The sequence below is a fragment of the Parasteatoda tepidariorum genome, chromosome 11 (genome assembly GCF_982258835.1).
Source record: "Parasteatoda tepidariorum strain Cologne lab strain chromosome 11, Ptep-v5.0, whole genome shotgun sequence".
In the NCBI taxonomy this organism is placed as follows: Eukaryota; Metazoa; Arthropoda; class Arachnida; order Araneae; family Theridiidae; genus Parasteatoda; species Parasteatoda tepidariorum.
In genome coordinates, this window is record NC_141765.1 from 79,408,184 (window position 1) to 79,432,550 (window position 24,367).

The following is a 24,367-nucleotide window of genomic DNA, read 5'->3' on the forward strand; positions in this document are numbered from 1 at the left end:
CTTCTATTCGAAAAACGTTTGAGAAATGGCAAAAACAACTAAGTCAATTGAAAGATATAACAATTCCGAGATGTCTCTCGGACAATCCTGAAGGTTCGAGAAATTTAAGTTTACATATTTTTTGTGATGCGAGCGAGGTATTCCTGGCTACAGGCAAGGCTACATGCATATCCCTGAGAAGCCAAAACGAAGACTCGACATCATGTCAGCTCATTCAAGCTCGATCTCGAGTAGCTCTTCTAAAACCCGTCACAATACCCAGACTTGAACTTTTATCCTGTACAATTGGAGCTAGACTGGCTCATGGAGTTAAATCAGACTTAAGACTTAAAAATGTTCCAACATTTTTCTGGTCAGATTCAGTAAATGCCCTCTTTTGGAAAAAAAGGAATGAAAATTGGGCCCCTTTTGTTTACAACAGAGTCCAAGAAATCAGATCTCTCAGTTTGCCAGAAGAATGGAATTATGTTCCCGGATCTCTTAATCCAGCTGATCTTCCCTCACGAGGATGCTCTGCAGAGCATCTTAAGCAATCTAAATTTTGGGAGGGCCCAATTTGGTTGAAGGATCCACCACAGCTCTGGTATAAGATATTATCGTGGTAAAAGATATTATCGATCCAGATTTGGACATTATCAACGCTGAAAGAAGAAAAACAGTAGTGACTTCAACACATTTATTCAAAGGACAAATTCCATTATATGATACTTTAACATCATATCAAAAAATGATAAGAGTAACTGCTTGGATTTATAGATTTTATAGAAACATCAAGAGTGCTACGGATGAACAAAACTTCGAGAAACAGCTGACTATTGAAGAAATGAAGGATGCTGAAATGATTATTTTAAAGTACGTGCAAAACAGATGCCTAGAAGAAGAAACAAAGCCTTGCTATACTTCATTACAAACTATAACGGATAATGAAGGCCTTATACGATTCAGAACAAGAATAGCCATGAGGAAGGATTTGAGAACATTTAAGTATCCTATTGTTCTACCATCTGACCATAATATCACTCACTGCCTAATACTTGATAAACACAAAGAACTAAACCATGCCGGAACTCAAATTATAATGTCAGTTCTAAGAGAACAATATTGGATCCCCAGATGCAGAAAAACTGTTCAACGAGTGATTAAAAAATGTGTCATTTGCAAAAGATTCAGCGCTCGTCCTACAGAAGTCCTAAGTAGTCCTCTACCTGAAGATCGTGTACGAGAAGCATTGATTTTCGAGGTCATTGGAGTGGATTTGTGCGGACCACTCTTTTTGAAGGATGGAAGCAAGAGTTGGATCATGCTATTCACCACTCACCAGTGCGGTTTTCCGAACTATCCATGTTGAATTAGTTACTTCACTTTCAACGGATAGCTTTCTGTTGGCATTTAGAAGGTTCATAGCACGACGAGGAAGACCAGCAACGGTTTTCTCTGACAACGGCACACATCTGACTCGAGCGACTGCAGATCTGAAATCAGTAGACATAGAAAAACTAAAGGATTTTGCTACTTCGAAAAAGATTCACTGGAAGTTCAATCCTCCCTCTGCACCCTGGTGGAGAGGATTTTTTGAAAGAATGATTGGAATGCTAAACTCAATTTTACGAAGAGTCCTTGGAAGAGCAAACCTTCTCTATTAAGAGCTATACACAGTCATTTGTGATGTTGAAAGCATCATAAATTCCCGACCACTTACGTACATCTCAGAAGATCTAGAGGACCTAATCCCAATAGCACCAGCCATGTTTTTGCACGAACTTAAAGAATCAGGAGTACCAGATATTGATCTAATTGATGCCACAAGGATGAAAAAACGATTCGCCTATCGCCGAAAAATTCGAGAGGACTTAAGAAAACGTTTCCGAATTGAATATTTAGGACAACTTAAGGATTTCGCCCGCAAAACGAAAGACTCTCAAGTTAAAGAAGGAGAAATCGTTTTCATAGGAGACGATAACAATAAACGAATAAATTGGCTTTTGGGCAAAATAGAAGCTCTTTACCCCGGCAAAGATGGAAAAACAAGAGTGGTGCGCGTAAAAACTCGGCACGGATCGTACTTACGACCATGTCGAAAACTTTATAGACTTGAATTGACTAATTGAGTTTCGTCATGACATTCGTTGTCCAAAACTCAAGGTGGGAGGATGTAACGAGCCCTCATCCCCAGATGTCATCCCCCCTCATCCCAGAAAACTATCCTCAGATTGCGCTGCTGGTGCATCAGAAGTATTAACTATTTTTTTTAAAAACTAAAAACAGTAGATGTAATGTAGCTAGAGACGCGCCATGCAGCGCTAATACCTAACTCAATACTTTCATCACTTTATAATCATCATTTACCATTTAATGTAAATTCATCTTCATCTATTTGTAATTAAAACCAATAAAGGTTTATGAATAATCAAATTGGCGGTCTAAAGGTAAGTGGAACATTTTCCACTATTCATATAGAAAACAAGAATTCATTTAGATTGATCAGGGGTTTTTAAATGTAAGTGTATTTAAGGAAGACAACTTTATCGAAATTTGAATTATTGTTTAGGGTATAAAAAAAACCTGTTTGATAGTGGAATTAAACTAGATTGTTCTAAGAATCGTCTTTCGACTCCTCACGGTTTCATCCGGAAACCAAGAAGATCTTGTTTCATGAACCCACCTTCTCTGACAGAGATTGGTCAGATTTTAATAGCGTTTTAATTTTTGTGTCTCATAAATATTATTTTGCGACTTAATTTTTGACAAGAATTCTAAAAATATACATTAAGGGCAGTCAATACGTTACACTTGATCCATACAGAATGAGGAACCTGCATGCTTTTTTTTTATGTTTTAAAATGAAACATCATGCCATTTTATAAAGATAGACACCAATTTCAGACCGGTGCGATAACTAGTTATTTTGTTATTAATAGTTGAAATCGCTCGATTAGCCCCGCCCCCTAAATCGCTGCTAGGTTTCCTATCTGCTCTGATGACGTCAAGATACAGTACAACCACAACTCCCATCATGTGAAACGGTGAAAGCATATGCCGCTCTGAGTATAAATTTTAAAAATTGGCTCCAAGCAAAAACTACAAGTGTTGCATTGTACCATGTGCAATAGTTCTACATTAAACACGCCAAATAAATTATTTTTTAGTGTACCAAAAGAAGAAAAAAGACAAATTTGGTGCAAAGCCATCAAACGCGATGAAAAAAATACTCGCAAATTGTCTGCAACTACTGCATTATACTGTTGCTAAGACCATTTTACAGTAACTTACTTAATTATAATTTAATTCTATAAGATTGTTTCTCTGATTGATAAGCTTCTCTGAATGAATAATTCATTATACTGAATTTTAAAATGTTTTTGAAATGCTGTTCAGATCACTTTCTTTCTTTCTTTCTTTTTTTTCTTTATTCTTTAAAATGAAAGAATTTTATTCTGACAGAACAGTTGTGTACAGGCTCTTTTTTTTAAAGTTAAAAAATAATTTTATTTGGAAGAAAAAATTATCAAAGTTAAAATAAAAAAGGAAAGGATATATAGACAAATATAAATAAAAATGAATCAGTATAAAAAAATTAAAAATGAATTTATTTTTTCTAAAGTTGTTGGAAAAAAAGTAGTTTCGATTCGACATTTATTTTTTCATTCCTCAATTTTACTTCATTATACTGAAGGGTTTTGAGATAAAAAATAATTAATTAATTTTATCTGGATGAAAAAATTATGAAAGTTAAAATAAAAAATGATAGGGGTTTAGCTTTATTTATATTTCTTCAAAAAAAAAGAAAAATTCCTGAAAATATTTTAGAAGTTAATAATAAAAATAATTTTTTTAAAAAAATTTACCTAAATTCCAGGTCATATACCATTTATTCCATTCCCTCTAATTGGGATCAACTCATTAAATAAAAACTTTCAAAACAGTTCAAACTCTTATATATAGACAAATATAAATAAAAATGAATCAGTATAAATGAAGAAAAATGAATTTATTTCAAAAGTTATTGAAAAAAAAGTAGTTTCGACATTTATTTTTTCATTCCTCAATTTTATTTCATTTTGCTGAAGGGTTTTGAGTTAAAAAAAAAAAATAATAATTTTATCTAGAAGAAAAAATTACGAAAGTTAAAATAAAAAATGATAGGTGTTTAGCATTATTTACATTTCTTCAAAGAAAATTTAATCAAATATTTTAGAAGTTAATAATAAAAAAGAATTTTTTAAAACATTTTATTTACCTAAAAACTTATAATTCCAGGTCATATACCATTCATTCCATTCCCTCTAATCGGGATCAACTTATTAAATAAAAAACTTTCAAAACAGTTCAGACTTTTATGTATAGACAAATATAAATAAAAATGAATCAGTATAAATAAATAAAAATGAATTTATTTCAAAAGTTGTTAAAAAAAATGTAGTTTCGATATTTATTTTTTCATTCCTCAATTTTATTTCATTATGCTGAAAGGTGCTCACAAAAATTTTCTCAAGGAGGAGGATGCAACTGATATACACTACATATATATTTAAACTATATATAAATAATATAAGCATGAAAGAAAAACAATTTTTAAAAAATGCGGTTCAAATTAAAACGCCTTTGTAACACATTTTTAGATAGGAAGCTTCGGTTTAACTCCTCCCGTTCGCTGAGATACTGTATCCTGACGTCATAGCAAACCACGCCTCATTTTGTGTCACGTGAAGTTAGTTTCGTTTTGGGCTAATTTTAAGTAAAGTTTTTTTTAATATTCGGATCAGTTTTTTAAATTCTGAATTGATTTTAGGGAGTTTTAAGATATAAACTATTCAAAATAATCAACATTCTGCGATTACCCGAAGCATGCAGGTTCCTCATTGTCACGATGCATGCTTGGAAGAATATAGAGCGCAATTGGGAAAACACTAAACATTATACGACATTTTATTTTATAACCGTCGTTGAACAGCAAACCAATTTCGGGTTTACGACTACTAATGTTCAACTTCGAAGCCTCGTAATTTTGAACCCAATCCCGAATACAAGGGTCCTCCTGGATAAAGTTTTTGAGAAATTTATCTTCTTGGTGGATTTTTTGATGGGACTAACCCGCATTTACGTTACATGGAGAGGAAGACTATGAGAACCTCCCACGGTTAGCCTGACGGCAGGGAGACTCTTACCCATAATCTGTCTATCACTGAGGATATTTTACGTCAGCACTGTGGTCGGTTGAGGAATTCGAATCGACCAGCCATTGCCAGGGTTCGAACCGTGTTCATCTTATTGGCAGGCGAGCGCTCTATCCCCTGAGCCACCACGTCTCTTATACGACATTTTGTGCTTTTCCACATACCCTCTCTAGCGTATGCACCAAGATTATAGGAACACTTTATATAAAGGGATATGTCACTTTTTTCTAAGATTTATTTTTTACATGAAACTGTTTCTTAGTTTATTTTCTAGATGGGTATTTTAAAAGGTTTTAGAATTTCCTTATTACTGCATGGAAATCATTCTACTTAAAATATGTGGTTAAAAAACATTTCTTAAACAATTTGAAAATGTAGTTTATCATTTTATTACCAGAAGTTTTCTAGATTTAAATACAAAATTTTATATTCTCACCCTAAGTTATTTAATTCATACTAATTATCTAATAAATGCCCAACTGTATAACTGAGAATCTATTGTTTACATCCAAATAAAATTTCCTTCTTTTTACATATAATTATAATCATGTGTAAAATTTGAACCATTTAAAGAACAGGATCTTACCTTCATCTTAATGTTGAAGCTCTTCAAAAAGTACTTTGGATACATTGACCAGTACTGTTTTTTATTTAACGGAATAAACACAGTCTGTTTATTATCTGCTTCAGTTCCTGGACTACTACGGTAGCATTCTTTAAATTGAAATTCGGCTGGAGCTAAAAATATCAATAAATTGGTTTCAATTACAAATGCATATTAAATCGAAGTTTCTAACACGTGTTGTATACAAGGTCAACAATAAAGACAAATATTGGTAGTTCAAAATTAATATTTAAGCAAGGAAAAAACGAAACAAATATAACAAATCACTGTCTAGTAAGGTGGATAAAGTATGTACATCCATTGACCTGATAATTTCGTTTTTAAATATCAATTCCCTATGTCAGGGATGGCGAACCAATGGCACGCGTGCCATTTATGGCACGCGAAACAATATTTTGGGCACGCCATCGATCACAATTGTTATTGCACTATGAATTGTTATTACACAAATGTCACACACTATGAAGCATATGTAACAATTAAATTAAAATGCACAAAAAACACACAAAATAATAAACAATTATTAATAAAAAAATTAACAATTAATGCTAAAAGAACAATTAATAACTATAAAAAACAAGCTAACAATAAGTAACTAGCAGGAAAATCAACAGTCCTGTTTAAACCAATATCTTACAACGTAATATAAGTTATATGTCATTTAATCTGCAATAACAGAAGTCCCACTGATGCTACTTTAAGTTGAATTACGCGTATAACTGAGACATTGCAAAATGTATTTTCTTTTCAATGTAAATAAAGAGTTTTGAGTTGATAGTATTTAGTATTATTATTTTCCGAATAATCATGAAGTCAAAATTATTTGATGGCACGTCTGTGATTTCATTAAACAATTTTTTAGAAAAAATGGCACGTTGGTGTATAAAGGTTCGCCACCCCTGCCCTATGTCTTTCATTCTTTTCATTGTTGAGAAGAGTTCTAAACATATGGCCATTTTTGAAACATCCTTTAGAATTTTTGACTATTCACTCGTGATTGCAAATTACTATTTTACTACAAAATAAGAATTATTTTTCAAATCAACCTGAATAAAAATTAAAACTTTAGAAAAATCAATTTTCTTTTTCAAAGGAAAATAAAAGCGAACAAAAGGCGTAACAAAAGAAAATAATCAAAATTAAGAGCTTTTTTAGTACACAGATATCAAAGGAATTGATAAATAAATAAATAAGAAATGACGTTGTGAAATATACCTGGAATTTCTAAATAATTAAAACCTATAACACTATATCTTAATAATCTCTTACATTCAGAACTCTCCGAATTGTTAGCACACCGCTCGACTACATTTTGCATCAATATACAGAGTGATTAGATCATGATAACAAGACAGAGGTAGAAAACGCCATACAGATGAGTTATATGCTTACAAAACTGACAGAGGCTGTTCCATTAAATAACGCTTTTTTGAGAAGCAGTTATTCGTGGCACCCTCTTTGCTAATTCTGAAAATGGCACAGTAAAATATATTGTGTTGTTAAGATCAAGAAACACTAACTTCATTTTCTTATTTCTAAACATCTAGAAACTGCAGAAAAAAGTTTTTTTGACAAATGGATTTAAGATATTTATAGTCATGTTAGTGACTAAAACTAAGCAGTATTACAGATTTAATGTTGTCAGATCTGTCCCTATTACATATTAAATTAAAATAAATAATAATATAATAGTAAAGTTTTTTCTCTAAATACTACCTTTACAAATTCTAGGTTTTAGCTTAGACGCTAAAGCAGTAGCACTTCCTGTATCAGTAAAAATGTCAGTGTCATCATTCTGAGTAAAGACTTGAAGATGTTCTTTCTTAGGACCAATGGCTAAAATTGTTACCTCTGAAAAACATATTTTTCGCATTACAAAACAGTCTCATCAAACTTTTGAACACCGAAAACATTAACTTACCTCTAAAATTTTTGTTTACCTCCCAAATTGCATTTCTTAATCTATCATCATTGACGGGACTTCCAAAATTAAAAAGCAAAACAACCTGTCAAAACAATATTATTTTATTTTATATAAATATATTGCCTATTTATTATTGTATAATATTGGGTTCGACTCACATTTTCACAATAAAATAAAATTCGAAATAGAAAAGGAAATAGAAAAGGGAGGATATTAAGTAATTTAGTTAGTTTGAAAATGATTACGTCATATTGTTAGTGATTTAATTAGTTAGTTTAGTGATTGAACGATAAATTACGTTTAACGTTTAGAGGTTAATGATTCCGTTGATCAGTCTGTGTTTTGGTTAGTTAGGGTTTTAGTGATTAAGTGTTATCTTTCTTTAGTAGTTTACTGCTTGAATAAGTTAATTTAATAATTAAATTGATTAGAGATTTAGTGATGTGGTCAGTTGTGTCAATATATTACTTTTTGTTTTAACGGGTTTTGAATTCAGGTAGGTACCACTTAGGAACTTATCACTAAGTTTGTAATTTAGTGATTTCCTGTTTCAGTAAGTTAAGAATTGAGTTAGCATTTTTGTGACTTAGTAAGTGCTTAGTTGTTTTTTTAGTGATTTGGTTAGAGATTTTGTAATGAGTTTTCTGCAGTTCTTTTAAAAATTCTTATTTAAACTCAATGTGTCTATTACCACATAAATTCAAAGTATAAAGGAAAACAATTAATTATGATAAAAACCAATGGTTCATTTAGAGCATCACAGAAAGTTCTAAATGAACGTCGCAAACGAACTGTCAGTAATATTATAACAAACGAAGACATTAAAAACTGAAACATAGATAACAGTAATTGGGGAAAAATTATAAAATCGACATCATTGATTACGTTAGAATTATTTGCTCTCTGATATATGGTGTTCTTCATATTAGCAAAGAAGCATTTTTCCAATTTATTTATGCAATGCATTTTTATTGGTTAATTTTTATCTTTTTTAACTAGTATCATAGATTTAAAAGAAGATAATTTTCTTTTTAGTTTGAAACTTTATAATAAAACTATTAAATGTATAGTTACAAAGTACAAAAGTTCATTTTTATTTCAATATATAAAGAAATTATTTAAATTTAATAAAAAATTATTATAATATTATAATAATTTTTTAAACTTGTATAATTTTTTCACGTGAAAGAGAAACTCGAGTCGATTTACGTTAAAACAAAGCATTTCAGACCAACTAAAAACCATACGTAATTCATTCGTAATTTTTGAGAAAAATGGTTTGCAAACTCTTTAGTGGGGCATTTCATGTCATTCTAAAATGACTAAAGCTTATCTTATATGGTTAAAATGCACGTGGAGTCTTTTACACCATGCTTTATTACTTACAACTAATTTAATATTTTTGCATCGATTACTTAAGAACTTTTGTTTTTAATACACCCGGTGCATAGACAATGCCATTCTATTCTGAGTGTTTCGTATTGAACACCTTTGATGTATATTTTAGAACTCTTGTTACTGTTATCATATTTTTCTGGTACTCTCTTAAAATGAAAGAGTGATTTCCCCTACTCAAAAAAGAGTTAAATTTTTTTAACTCAACTTGAGTGAAATACACTCTTATTTAAGCGAAATTCTTGCTTTGCGTTTACTCAAACTTGAGTGGCATTTATTTAAGCAATATTTGAGTGCTTTTAGTTCAAACTTGAGTGATTTATTTACTATTTAATTGTGTGCGAGCTATAAGCTGGAATTTCTATCGTTTTATTTTAAAAAGCAAACGATAATAAATCTAAATAAAATTGTTATGTTCTGTGATCTAAATAGATTATGTCTTCGCTTTTATTTTACGTTTAGTTTTTTCTGGAGAATATGTCACTTAATATTTTGAATTAAGAAGAATTAAAACAACTTTTAGTTCACAGCGGTATTTCTGAAGAAGATGCTGTTTTACTTTTTGGTAAGTAGATATATCTTGCTGTTTTTATTTTTAAAATACTTTTATTTAGAATGTGTCATATACATATTCCATTTAAATTAGCTGTTTTTCAGCGTTTTTAAATAAAATACTATTCATTTAAATTATTTGTCAAAAAAAATTATTAAAACTGAAAGTGTTAAATGTGGATGATTATGGAATATTAAAAAAAATCTATTCCATGCTAGAATCTTGGTCAAAGCATGTGGGAATATATTATATCTGATAAGAGTCTTAGAATTTTTTCAGATCTCATATTAAAGTTTTAACATTTTATTTTAATATAATAAATTTATATCCATGCTTCAATTCTTTCAATGTATAATTTTGGTACAAAACATTTGTGGATAATTAATTTCATATCATTCTATATTTCTTTTATAAAAGATATTTACGAAATAATTCATTGTTCATACAGTCTATGATTGCTGTTATTTAAATTGCTTTCTATTAATAAAGTTGACTGTCTTTAATTTAGGAAAGTTCGCATTTGCAAGATCCATTCATTCTAATCTGTATCTTCAGATGTTTAATGCATTTTATTACAAATATATCATTCAAAGAAAAAGTGAAAAATATTATAGTATTTAAAAAATTATACAGTATTTTGAATTTTTCTGTTTTTATACTGTTTTTAGCTTTTGTTTAATTGGAATTCAGAATTAATACAATTTTCGCATTTCATAAAGTATTTATCACATTATACAAACTATTTCTTCTTTGTTGCTAGCATAAAATTTCTTACCACTTTTCTTCAAGTTCAATTTTCGAGGCAAAATTGAAAATGCAGAATTAATATTTAATTAAAAGTTCATTGCTGTATGCGTGTGGCGATGTTGTGAATATCTCGCCAATTGTGAGGCCCCGCGCCACACGTCTCTCTCGCCAATTGTTTTGTTTTTGGGTGTGTGCTTTTTCTTTGTCATTGTGAAGTTGTCTATCTCTCGGAACTCGAGATGTGTGAGTAAGCATTCTTGTGATAATGCAATAAATAAAGTGAAGCTACAGTCCCAAAAGTTGTGTGTGAACTTTAAGAAATGAGTTTAAACAAATTATTAATTCGAACCAACGCAAAGATTCTTCAAATGCTAATTAAAGTATTGTGAAATACAAATAAATTAGAATTTCACAATATTTATAGATTAATAGTAAAAAAAGGGGAGCAGTATTAAAAATAATATTTATTACTAATAATAATATTATTATTACACACACACACACACACACACACACATATATATATATATATATATATATATATATATATATATATATACAGTAGAGTCCCGATTATCCGAGTTAATGTGGACCACGACTAACTCGGATAACTGAAAAACTCGGTTAAAACGAAGAGTATAAAAAAAGAAAGAAAAAGAGTTGGTATAAATGTAATATATTTAAGAAATATAAAATTTATGCGAGTATATCACATACAATTCCTATTATTATTAAAAAGCTTACTTGAAAAACTTAAAAAGTATACTTTGCGAGAATTAAAGAGATTTTACTTAAAAAAAGTCCTTAATCGTGTTTTGTTTTACATAACTTTGGTGCTTTTTTGCAGCAATGTTTCGCCATTTTTTAGGGATAACAGGAAGGCTGGTGTCGCCTCTTTTTGTTGTTCTATGTATTCAGTAGCATTTTCGACAGCTTTAAGTTCATCGTCACTGTCTTCATCGTCCTCGCTAGGTTCATTTTCATCATTGATGATATTAACGATCATTTCATGGGATCAAGTTGTTAGATTTTGTTTTCCCGAGTGTTTGGAAGATAAAATTCAGATTTATTTTTCGGTGGTATTTTTAAAAATAAACTAGTATGAAAAAATCCTTAAAATATTTGATAGCTCGGTTAAAGCGGAAACTCGGATAACCGGGGCTCGGATTATCGGGACTCTACTGTATATATATATATACACACACATATATATATATAACGTCATTGCCGAATGGAAGGATTAAAACAGGTCTTAGGTCGGGAAAGAGGGTACAAAATTTATTTATTATTTATTAGACAAGAGCAGTCATGAGAGTGTGTGAAAGTGCACACGAACAGTTGCGCTCCTTGGTTATATGTTAGGGAAAATCTTGCAAAGTAAAATCCGTAAAAAGTCTCAATTTAGGGAAAGAGGGAAATCTTAGTAGTTGTTATTGGTTTATGAAATAGATCGAGCATTTCCCACACAAAGCGAAGGGGAAAGTGTCCTGCTTTTAATTAAATGCATACTTGAGCCAAAAATAGATTTAAGAACAGGATGTGGCTTTTAAAAGTTTGAGAAAGTATTTCGATTAGAATAATTAATTAGGATAACATAAAAAGATTAATAGAAGCTTTTTATGTTACATCCCCCCTCGCCAAAAATGTTTAATTACAATCAAAAAATTTTGAAATTATCCATTTGCAAACTCTTCCCTATGGTAGAAGTACAATTGAAATGAAAAAAAAAATCAAATTTGTAATGTTAACAATATACAAAGGTAATATGAATTATAAAACATTTACTCATGGTAAAAATAAGCAAAAATCTGTAGTAGCATTATCAGCAAATTTAAGATTTTCATTTTCAACAGTTTTTTTTTTTTTTCACTATAAGAAGTATTCCTCATTATAACACAATTTAAGTTAACTCTTCAATCAATATGATAAAAATTTATTGACATCTCTTAAAAATGTTGTAAGTAAAACACAAAATACAAAAATCAGTTTTACAGGAAAAATTTCAATCTGAAATTAGATTTGAGTATTGTTTACCTTGTTTGAAAACAAAATAATATTCAAAATGACACAGTGGTTGTTTTTCTGAAGACCAAGATTCAGTATTGTCTTTATTTCACTTTATTTATTATGAACCTTTCATATTTATCACTTTAATATCAAAATATCCACACAAAAACTTTTTTTTTATGTCCGAAATTTACCTTCTGTAACATTTTTTCTTTTCTCTATTTAACATTACCCACGCCATACTGTCACAGATCATAGGGTGAGCCACATTCATACAGCACACAACAGACAACAATTACAGAGAGGGAAACATCCATGCCCCTGAGTGGGATTCGATCCCGCGGCCAATGGCTTCACAGTCAGGCACGCTGACCGCTACGCCACCTGGCCGTTAAACTCCATTTATAGATTCCCTGCATTTTATATCATTCATTAAAAATAAGTTTGTTCTTATATTCCAGTTCTCACATAGTATTCAGATTCAAAACAAGTTTCCTTCGGAATGTGTAGTAAGATTTCCTGGTGTAAGCATATTTAATAGATTTTTCTGTAAAGTATATAAATGTGAAGGGGCAAAACTGTAAATGTGCCACTTCTCTAGGTTTTTAATAGCATAGTTATTTTGACTATACATAAAAAGGAAATATTTGGTGACCGAAGGATTACCACTACGGTTAAATCATATGATACATATGATGGAGGCAACAGAGACTTCCTTTTCTAAATTTATTTCGATAACTGAAAAAGGATTTAAATTCAAGGAGAAACAAGAAAAAAAACCTGAATGTTGATGAAATTAACTTTAAAATTTGCAGAATGATAAAAAAAATTTTGTCAAATCAAAGAGTACTCTCTTTCTCATTAAATTGGAAATAAATTAAAATTTAGACGATTCCCTCTAAAATTAAGAAAATTGTTTTTCAATTTTTTTCCGCGCATGCCCTGTATCAAAGAACAACTTTAATTACTTATATTTTGCACAGTTTTAAACAATTTCTTTTTCAAATTTTAAAACAATTTGTTTGAAAACTATCTTTTTTTTAAAATTTTATTGAATATTTAGAAAGTTATAGCTGAAAAAAGTAATATATATATATATATATATTTTATACTGAGTCAAGCTTTTTGAAATGTGTGTATTTCAATGGTAAATTTTAATCTTTTTTCTCCTCTCAGTGAGGGGGGGGGGAATCTCAGTGAGTTAAACAGAAATAACTAAATAAACAATAGTGTGTTTTATATACTAGAGTGATATATATATATATATATATATAGACTGATATACATCTTTTTTTTCTGTAAGGAATGAATAATGTAATGTATATAAAATGCAGCTTTCTGACTCATTGTCTTGTTTGGTAATTTAATTTTAATAATAATACAAAATTTATTTTATAATTTATTTCTTGAGTAAAAGATATGCTATAAAAGTCTTTTTCAAGTTTGCAAAAATGTTTAAGATTTTTAAAGTATTTCGAATTTGTAACTGAAATAGTTTGTATTTTACCTGTGGAAAAAGGGGAAAAACATTAATTTGTCAGTTTATTAGAAAAATAATGTACCAAAATTAATATTTATGTTTCGAAAATTGCCTACATAATGTATAAATGTTTTTTTTCTTCAGGAAAATGTGAATTTTGATGAGGAGCTAAATAAAATTGACTGCGCAGCTCATCTGTGAGATGGAAAAAAAACAGAGGATTTGAAGTTTTTCTTACGTTAGATAAGATTATTGTAGATGTAGTCACTTACTCCATTATAGCAATTGACTTTTTGTTTAAGAGTGACTTTGTTTTCAATGTAATGTACAGTAAATCGAGCTCTATGCTCCTCTCGTTTCTTCAGTTTATGCTCTATGAGCTGAGAAAGGTGCTTCTGAAAACACCTTTTTGTAGAGTGAACACATAAGGAATATATGTATAAGAAAACATATACAATAAAATATCTTTTTTTTCTGTAATTTAGTTGTTTTATCCACTAATGCATTCTCAAATTTCTTATTAAAAGTCTAAACCCTTTGCAGTTGTATCATAGCTTTCAGGCAGCAATTCTTTTTTCAAGGATGCTGACTATTCCACTTCGAGAAGACATTTTATAAAGTGGTAAAGAATTAAAAACTAAGACCTGCATAGTTTTGCTGACATGAATGTTACATATATTTAATAATTATCATTGATGACTTAATGTGATTAATGTGTTACACATGCATATAACGTTATATAAAATCAAGTTAAAAATTACCAAATATGCTATTATGTTTTTTTTCTTACAATTAAATTGCGTTCAGTTCATTTGTAAATTACAATTAATCAAATGAGCGATTAAAACGGGGAGAACCTGACATTCTCAGGGTGTTTTACTTTAGCTCCAAAAATTAGGAAATAGTCAGGGCAAGTTGCAATTTTTTCCTATTTTATACACGGAAAATAACCAGTCTTAAAATTGTCGGTAACAGTAGCTAGTTATTGAGAATCGAGTTAAACAATTCTAAATCTATTACATTTATTTTTTGCAAAAATTTTACATTTTAGTTTAACTGAAATGTTCCCATCCTCATTTAACTATATATATACTTTTTTACACAGAAAATCTAATATTTGCCATTACAAATAAAATAATCAAATTTTTCTGATGAAAAATTGAATAATATCGATAAAATATGCAATTTTCCTGGAAAAGTTGGGGAATTTTTTTCTGAAATTGAGTGGGTACCCTGTTAAAAAGACGTTATGCTTTTGCCAATATGTAAAAATATTTTTCTAAATATATTTTAGCAAACTTTTTATAAATAAAGTAATAACTAGAAAAATTCCCATCCAAATAAAATGAAATGTACTTGTAGAAGAATTATCAAAGTTACATTTCCAAGAACTAGTATGGAAATGGTTGAGTACGATTTAACGTACTAATAAAGTCACTTTAACTACTATTTGTATACCTAAATAAAATGGAAAATTATGCAAACTGTTAATAACAAATTTGTTTCAATACAAAAAGTTAAAAAAAATCCTTACAATTTTGTACTGAAGTCTGTCACAATGCTTTCGATCTCTAAAGAGATCTCTAAAGATCTTGCAATTATATTCAGCATATTGTTAAATACAGATGGATTACTAGGCTTTCACTTTTTTTATCAACTATCACTGTTTAGTTTTAAAATAAAAAATAAAAACTTATTAATTACCGAACAAACCATGATAGAAATTTAAAAGAAATGAATGCTGATAAATTATTTCTATCACGCATGCTAAAAATATTTTTCTTTTAATCTTATTTATGATAAGCACTAAAAGATTCAGTGAGTAGTCGGAAAATGATCAATTTAATTCAAATGTGATTTAAAAGACATTCAAGTCAAAAGAATAAATAATGATTGTATGATTAAAATATATTCACTGAAATGATGCTATTTATGAATAAAAAATTAGTGAAATTCACACAAATTCAAGTTAAAAGGACCCAATTCAAATAATACTTAAAATCACTCAAACACGAGTGAAAATCCCTAAAGTTTGAGTGAAAACGATCCACTCAAGTAATACTGAAAATCGCTCAAACACGAGTTAAAATCACTCAAGTTTGAGTGAAATTTTTTTCATTCAAACATGAGCTATTTCCATATAACTCTTTCACTTGAGTGATTTTAACTCAAGAAGAGAAGGCCGCTTTTTTCCAGATGAAAGAGTTAAATAGCACTCAAGTTGAGTTATTTTCACTAGTTCATTTTAAGTGAGTATAATTAGGTGAGTACCTTTGCTGGAGTTGCTACTTTAATTCCATCTTGGTTTTCATCTTGTTCAATTTCTCTCAGGCTCAATGTTTGGTTAAGATAGTTAAGAACTTCAACTTCTCCTTGTCTCGATCCTCCCACTAACGCAAAAATAACAAAAGAAATTTTTAATGGAATTTCTTTTCAGCTATCTGTGATGCCACAGCATATTTCTTAGCTTTTTTTAAATTTCTTCATTTTTCAAAGCTTTATTACTTATTTTTTTAATAATTCTTGATCGAATTGTAATTAAATTAAATCAATTAGTTAATTTTTATTAATATTTATAAAAGGCAAACATAAAATATTTTCATTCTTTTCTTATCGATCAATGTAACGGCTAACTTTTTATTTCAATAGTAATGTAAGACTCATTCACTGTCATGACTCATCGAAAACAAAAATCTATTTATAACTCTTTATTTCTTCCCACAAATATGTTTCAGTTATATGTTTATACTAATTCTCACAGTCTTGTTGGCGATCACCAAAATATTTTTAAATCTAATATTGATTATTTGGGGTTGGCTTTATTTTTGGCGAAGTATCACTTTCACCAACCTCGGATCTCTTCCCATGTTCCTAACTGTCCGTAGGGAACAATTCATTCGCTTTCAATTTATAATTTTTGGCGACTGGGGATGCTCTTTTGGGCCTCCTAGTCCCAGCCGTTGAATATTAATTATAACAGAAACTCTCGATATGAAGACGGATTTTTCTCGATCCTATTAAGGGTTTTTCTTTCCTTTTATATTCTGAATTATGGCCATTTTTCATACTCATTAAATCAATTTTTCTTAAACGATTATATTCATTTTGTCTGAGATAATTATCATTATGTTGCATCCAAAATAAGATGTATATGTAACGGCCAAAAGTCAATGATGATACTTGAACTATATTATAAAAACGATCCCCGTCATTATGCCCGCCACTACTATCATAACTCAGATTTATTGTAAAATCCAAAGTTGAATTTTTTTTTATGTCATAACAAAAAACATGTTATTTATCTATTTATATATTTATCTTTTGTGAACAGACAGACGAAAATTAAAAATCGATAAATAAGAAATATTTTTTAACAATCGTAACTACTTGTTAAATATTTATTTTCTTAAGATGATTGTTTTTTTTTTTTTTCATTAATAGAAACCCTTTTCTTAAAATGTAGCAAAGTAGGCGTATACAGCATATATATATATATATATATATTTATTTATTTATTTATTTATTTACTGTCCCCGACGCTAAATTATTAGATTCACTGTAGTGTTAATTGCATGTTTTGCACGAATTTATATGCAATACTTTTATATTTAAACAAACATGTAATGGGTCTTAATTCAAGAGATTTTTCATATACTTCCTATTCGTATTTATTTTTAACGTATTGCATTACAATGTGAACCAATTTATACACGAACATTAGCAAGTATTAACCGGTTTCAGCCGCATAAAAACAATAAGGCTGTATAGTATCACCTGATAATTAAGATGTTACATAAAATCATATAGTGCGTCTAATAATTTGGCCAGGGACTATATATATATATATATATATATATATATATATATATATATATATATATATATATATATATATATATATATGAGGACTCTAATATGCATACTTGGCTTAATTCTCTAATATGTGTGCTTTGAAAATTGTTAAATAGTAAATTGAACTAATCTAATTAATAAAGCTTCCCCTGTTTCAATTCTTACTTTTTTTGAAATATCTGGCATAGCATGGAGCACATCCTGCAATTCCTGTGTTATTTGATATAATGTGCAATCCTCTACTCTGCATAGGATTGAGATTTGTATAAGCATCTATTGAACTTCCTTTTGGTCGAATATCTAAATCATTTGATAAAATTCTAAAGGAAAAAAATAATTATATGTATTTTTATACCTGGCTTTCTGAAAGCATTATTATGAATAAATATTTTGCCAAAAAATTAGGTCAAATATAAATTAATATTTAAAAAGGAGTAATAAAAAAAGTGATTTTTGAAGTCAGTGATTAGTAATAAAATGACAGTTGATTTTCTGTAGTTGCTATTTCTATTGACACTTGGATCAACCATTGGCGTTGTGAATTAAATGAATTTCATTTGACACCACTAAGGTGAAAGTGAGGGACAGCATCTCCAATTTAAACTTAGATCTGAAAGAGAAGGAAATTTTCTCTAGATCCGTCTGGAACTGCTCAGCAACCGACCATGTAACTTTCAAATCAAAAGATTTTACTTGCACGTATATCGTATGTATTTGGTAGGTCTTAGCGGCTGTTGAAGGTCGACCCCTCAGAACCGACGCTCTAACCACTGAGCCATCACGACCCTTTGATTTTATAAGGCGCCATTTTCTTAAACATAATTCTTCAATAATAATTTTTTTCAGATATTAATGTGTGACCTCTAATATGTATTGTTTATTAGGGTAACACGAAGTAACTTGGACTAAGTTTAAGTGTTATACATACTTATTTCAGAATACCTTAGTCACTAAAACTCTTCAGAAACCAGTGGTGTGGAACAGAGTAATTTGGATCTTCCAAAATTACTCTGTTCCACACCACAGAGCAAAAAGCACTCAAAACTATTTTCTGATTTTCTTCCAGCACAAATTTATCCACTTTATTTACCAGACTTGAATGTTTCGCAATTAATCGAATTAAGTTAAATTTTCGTACTTGCAAATAATTTTCCTCACACTCAAAAGCAAATATAACTATTCATTAGAAAAATTCACTAGTTTTCAAAGTAACCCCTTTCACAAATTAAAAGAAGCACAACTAATAAGCAATTATGCAACTAAAAATTCAAGAAAACATAATAATATTTTTTTTAATTCCCAACTACACTGAAAAAAAATTGGGAAATCTAGAACCAGTATTTGGTGCAAAGTTTCTCATCATCCCAAAATTTAGTTAAATAAAATATCATTTTATTTAAGCTACACCATAAAATGTGAAGTATGATCGAGAAATACTTCCATGGTGCAACTAACTGCACCAAGATTTGGTTAAAGACACAAAACTTTGACAGTGACTGAACGATATTTGTTTACGACGCCATGTTTTATTTACAACTCGGTCTCGGTGTATCGGGACGACTAATGCATTTTGTTTCAACTATCAACTTATTTAGGTAGGTAAATGTTTTATTTGCATTAATTAAAGTTCATTTCTTTTAACTTTCTCTTACAAATTTTGCTAGCGGTATAAAATGTTTAGATATGTGTCATAAAATAACCTATTTACGGTAAATAGCTTTGTTACAGTAAATAGCTAACTTGGCCTGCATTTGAATGCTTTAAAAATACTTAATAATGGTGTAACATTTCTTTGATTTTTAGAAGAAACAAGAAAAAAGTATGAAAATAGGTGTTCTTCAAAACACCTTCTTTTGGTGCAACCTTCAACTGATATTTGGAGCTAGTGAAAATACCAAAATATGATAAAATTCACCTCGATTTTATGTAGCCAGCAAATAATTTTCGGTGCAACGTGGTTTACGAATTTTGAGTGGTTTGCCGTCCTAAATTGCGATTTTCTTTGTATAAACACTGATCATTCTTCTGAAGGACTTCAATTTTTGTCAAATTGAGACTAGCTTAAAAAGTCATTCAAAAAGCCCGTGTATATAATTTTTCGTGATATTAGTGATTTATTTATCATTACAATGCAGCAATTTTAATCAAAAGAAAAACCTATGATGGGGAACTTCGTAAAAGCAAACGTAGAGCGAAATTTAAGATACTTACAGTGGTTCAAATGGTAAAATACTTATACAACTTATACAACTGCATCAACAAGACTATGTGTGCACACTTTTTTATAAATGCCAGGATTACAAAACTTTGATTCATATTTCTTTTTTATGATTTAGTATGAGAGTAATACAATAAAGCCCCCTCTCTCATTTATACGTCTTTTTCATATACACATCCTTTCTTTGCATTTCCATTTTATTCTTAAACCATGCAATGTTAAAATAATTCATTTCGGCGACGAAAAAAAATATTAATCTTTGGTTATACGTCGGTTTTTACCGTTGCCGTCTTTTATCACAAATAAACACATAAATGTTTAGCCTGGATTCAAGAAACTTGAATTGAATTTCCAATTATAATCTACATTTTCTCACCTAAATTTCGAACTATATAGAAAGATTTAAATACATTTAGGGGAGAGTCGGGTACCCCCGCCCACTGTCAATTTCATATGTATAGAATATTTTTTCAAGTCAATGGACCATCGGACATTAATTGTTATATTAAAACGAGATTATTTTCAAAATTTCAAGTATTTATGCAGCTGTTAACATGGTAAACAATAGTTTTGAAAATATGCTGAATACAGTAGTCGTGAAATTAAGAAAAATTGGTTGAATGTTTCGATTAAACTTCATTTTAATACTAAAGAAATAATTTTTTCTATACATACAGCATTAAAGTATGTAGTCTTAAGTTTAATTGGCACAAGGAAAGAAGTCTATATGTGAAAAATTGTTCGAGTAATTACAAATTTACAAAAAAATTGGATTTCGGGTAGCCCCGCTCACATGAATGTGGGGTATCACCGCCCAATTTTATTTCGTCGATAAATGTACGGTTGCAAAGATTATTATTTTATTGCTTCAAATTTGAATGTTATATGCATTTTTAACAACAAATATTGTTGCTATTAAATGATTGTTATTAAATGATAGAATTCACTAAAAGTATATAAATATGTAATAAATAAAATAATTTTGTGATAAAAATGATAAACGAGGTTTATCTATTGTCAATAAATTGGTCATTTTCATTTACACCTGAAAAAACAGTAAAAAAACACAATTTTTGTAACTGGGCGGGGCTACCCGACACATTTTGAAAAGACCTGAAAAACATGTTTTTTTAAATTTCTATTTTTTTAAGTTAAACTACTCTTTTTTTGGTTTATTCTTTTTGCATTATTTAATTAGATGATAAAACAATAGAAACATGCAAAAATATTGATTATTACTCAATATTATACAGAAATATAAGCAATACTCCTTAAGTGGGCGGGGCTACCCGGCTCTCCCCTATGTACTCAAAATTTAAATAAAAGTTTTTTTCTTCACTTTTGTGACATATTTTTTGTTTGCCATTTCAGTTACAACTAAACTGGTGTAAGATATGAAGAGAATTTGCAGACTCGGTCGATTATCTTGAGAACTACTGAACTGATTTTATATTGATAAAATATTGATAAAATACATAACAAAAAACCATGCAACAATTGTAATACACACGTATGATCGTGCGTAACACTGGATATGAAGCTGCGGCTCCAGAATAAACCAAAAATAAAAAATGGATTAATAGGGTCCCCTCTTACAGATAAACAGGCCTTGCAGCGTGATTTCATACTTGAAATAAAGCAGTTTATCATTTCTTGTGGCCTGAATTGTCCTGTTGCAATTTCATACCTTCCGACTCCAACGAGAGATAATCGACCAAGTCTACAAAATCTCTTCATTTGTTACACCAGTGTACATCACATATATAGGTCAGGTATATCACGTATACAAAAAACAATATTATTATTGTTGTTAAGTACTGACATTAAGTATTGATATTAAGTAATATTGATATTAAGTTATATTAAGTTATCTAATGTAATTATACGTCAGTTTCCTGAAAAACGCATTAACGGTGTTTAATTGTATAATAATGACTCTCTAATGCTACGCTAATTTGTAATGAACTTAAAATGTAACAACATGCATGTTCATAATATAGAAGACAGGTGGTGAGTAATTTAAATTTAGTTTATCGCATACAATTTTTTAGGATGAAACATACCCTAAGAGTTCAATTTGCAGCTTTTTTTGTTCTTCGTTAGGTTGCCAATCCAGAACAGCAAAAATATCAGTTGGTGTCTCGCATTTTTCTATAAAAAAAGAATATGATTACGAATCATTAACCTGTATCATAAAATCTCAAAATCATGTAGTTGTTGCCATCTTCAAAAATGCCAACAATAAAATGATAAATTCTTTAAAATCCTACTTTAAGTTGGGGAAATTAGTAAAGAAGAAAATTTTATTCAGTACATGTCTTACTTCATTTTAACTCCACAATATATTAAACAATATTAAAGCTCTATTTAAGCAATTGTATTGTGAAAAAAAAGTTCCCTTTTTTCTACATAAAATTAGTTTTAAACCAGTTTTTTGTTTCAAGGAATTTAACAAAATATTCAAGTTTAGTAAATGTCACATACATTTCAATTTTTATTTGATTTTTTATTTTGCTTACTTAATTTTTTATACTATGCTTTTCTTTAAAGTCTGGAATAAAATTCTCTTACATGAATTAAAGCAGTATTTCTTAATATAATTTAATAATATATTATATAATATAATTTAAGTACACGAATATATAATTTAAAAAGGAATTTTGTTATGACGAGCGCATTTCAAAACTAACACTTGAAACATTAATAACAATCATCATCATCAATGGCTTAACTGCCCAGGATGGGTCTTGGCCTTCTCAATAAGTTTTTTCCAGACTAACCTCTTCCTTGCCAGCGTTTTCCAGTTTTTAAGAGCAAAAGGTATTTTTGTAGGCAATCTATATATCTTGTGCCAACTGTTGTGTGATTGAAAACGCTTTTTGTAGCTTCAGTCTTGTTAATATTATCAGAGCTCTAAATTTGTTCTTCTAAGCCTCTAAAACTCAAAGGTACAAAACCTCATGTGTACAATTAATAAAATGCCCAAACAAAATCTGCTCAAAGTCTAATCGCTTCAGTAGAATTTCCAAAGACACTCTCCTCCAACTCATTTCAGTAAGAAAAGATGCGACACTTTATACTACTCTAGCAAATTAAATAGATTTTCCCTGCACTCGAAAGAGAGAATTTAGGACATCCTTCTACCAAAAATAGTATCGTTGGATGACAACTCCTGATCAAAGAACTCGTAGACAAGAAATCTCTTCTTTCTCAGATATCCTTTTGAAAAAAGAATAGAAGAAAGGTATTTTCATGACAGCTGTCAAACCCATCAAAAATTTCATTAGAATCATTTTTGGTCTAATTATAATCAATAAGAAATGTTTCTGAATTATTGGTTTCAAAATCTAGTAATATTTATTTATATTTATAACCGTCGTCGAACAGCTGACCCATTTTTTTGGTTTTACGACTACTTATGCACAAGTCCGTAGCCATGCGATTTTGAACTTACTCCAGAAGACAAGTAAACTCCTGGATCAAGTATTAGGAGAAATTTTTGTATTTGTGGAGGACTTTTTGATGGAACTAACCCGCATTTGCGTTATATGGAGGGGAAGACCACGAGAGCCTCCCACGGGTAGCCTGACTGCAAGGGGACTCTAACCCATGATCCGTCTACCACTGAGGATATTTTATGTCAGGTTCACCTTATTGGAAGGTGAACGCTCTATCTCCTTCATCATAACGAATTTATTGTGCATATTTGTACAAAATTACATTCCCTGGCCAAATTGTTAGACGCACTATAAGATTCTATGTAAAATCTTAATTATCAGGTCATACTATACAGCTTTATTGTTTTTAAGCGACTGAAATCGGTTTTCAATTGTTTACCTTCGTGTATCAATTGGTAAAATTAGACAATATATAATATAAATTCGACGATTGAATAAAATAAACTATATATTCCATAAATATAAAATAGATATTATATCAGGTATTATATTAGTATATTATAATAATTAGACCGAATTATTATACTCACTGTCTTGTTTTATTAATTGCATGTTTTACCCTAGTTTATACGCAGTACTTTTATATTTAAACAAACATGTAATGGGTTTTTATTCGGGAGTTTTTTTATAAACTTCCTATCCGTATTTATTTTTAACGTATTGCATTGCAATATTAACCAATTGATACACAAACGTAAAAAAAGTATAAACCGGTTTCATTCGCGTAAAGATAATAAAGCTGTATAGTATGACCTGATAATTAAGATTTTACATCAAGTGCGTCAAATAATTTGGCCAGGGACTGTAATATTTAAAAATGTTATAATAAATCTTCTTGCATACTTACCAGCAACTCTGCCGCACAAGTTTGGTTCATCTGAAGAAAAAACAAAACTTTAGTTTTGAATCATTATTAATTGTTTCAAAATAATTT

The 24,367-nt window shown here is 29.6% G+C and overlaps 1 protein-coding gene across 4 annotated transcripts in view; it reads right to left on the reverse strand.

Annotated features, from left to right (window-relative positions):
• Nucleotides 1-24,367, reverse strand: part of LOC107439885 (uncharacterized) — a 65,554-nt gene that overhangs the window by 15,218 nt on the left and 25,969 nt on the right. For all 4 annotated transcript variants that reach the window (XM_087154987.1, XM_087154985.1, XM_087154986.1 and 1 more), the window contains 7 exons: nt 24,281-24,310; nt 22,039-22,126; nt 17,923-18,077; nt 16,177-16,295; nt 7,721-7,805; nt 7,516-7,650; nt 5,761-5,912 (listed from right to left, as the gene is read on the reverse strand). In XM_087154987.1, the coding sequence (XP_087011113.1) occupies nt 5,761-5,912; nt 7,516-7,650; nt 7,721-7,805; nt 16,177-16,295; nt 17,923-18,077; nt 22,039-22,126; nt 24,281-24,310 (764 nt within the window). The remainder of the gene's footprint in view (nt 1-5,760; nt 5,913-7,515; nt 7,651-7,720; nt 7,806-16,176; nt 16,296-17,922; nt 18,078-22,038; nt 22,127-24,280; nt 24,311-24,367) is intronic.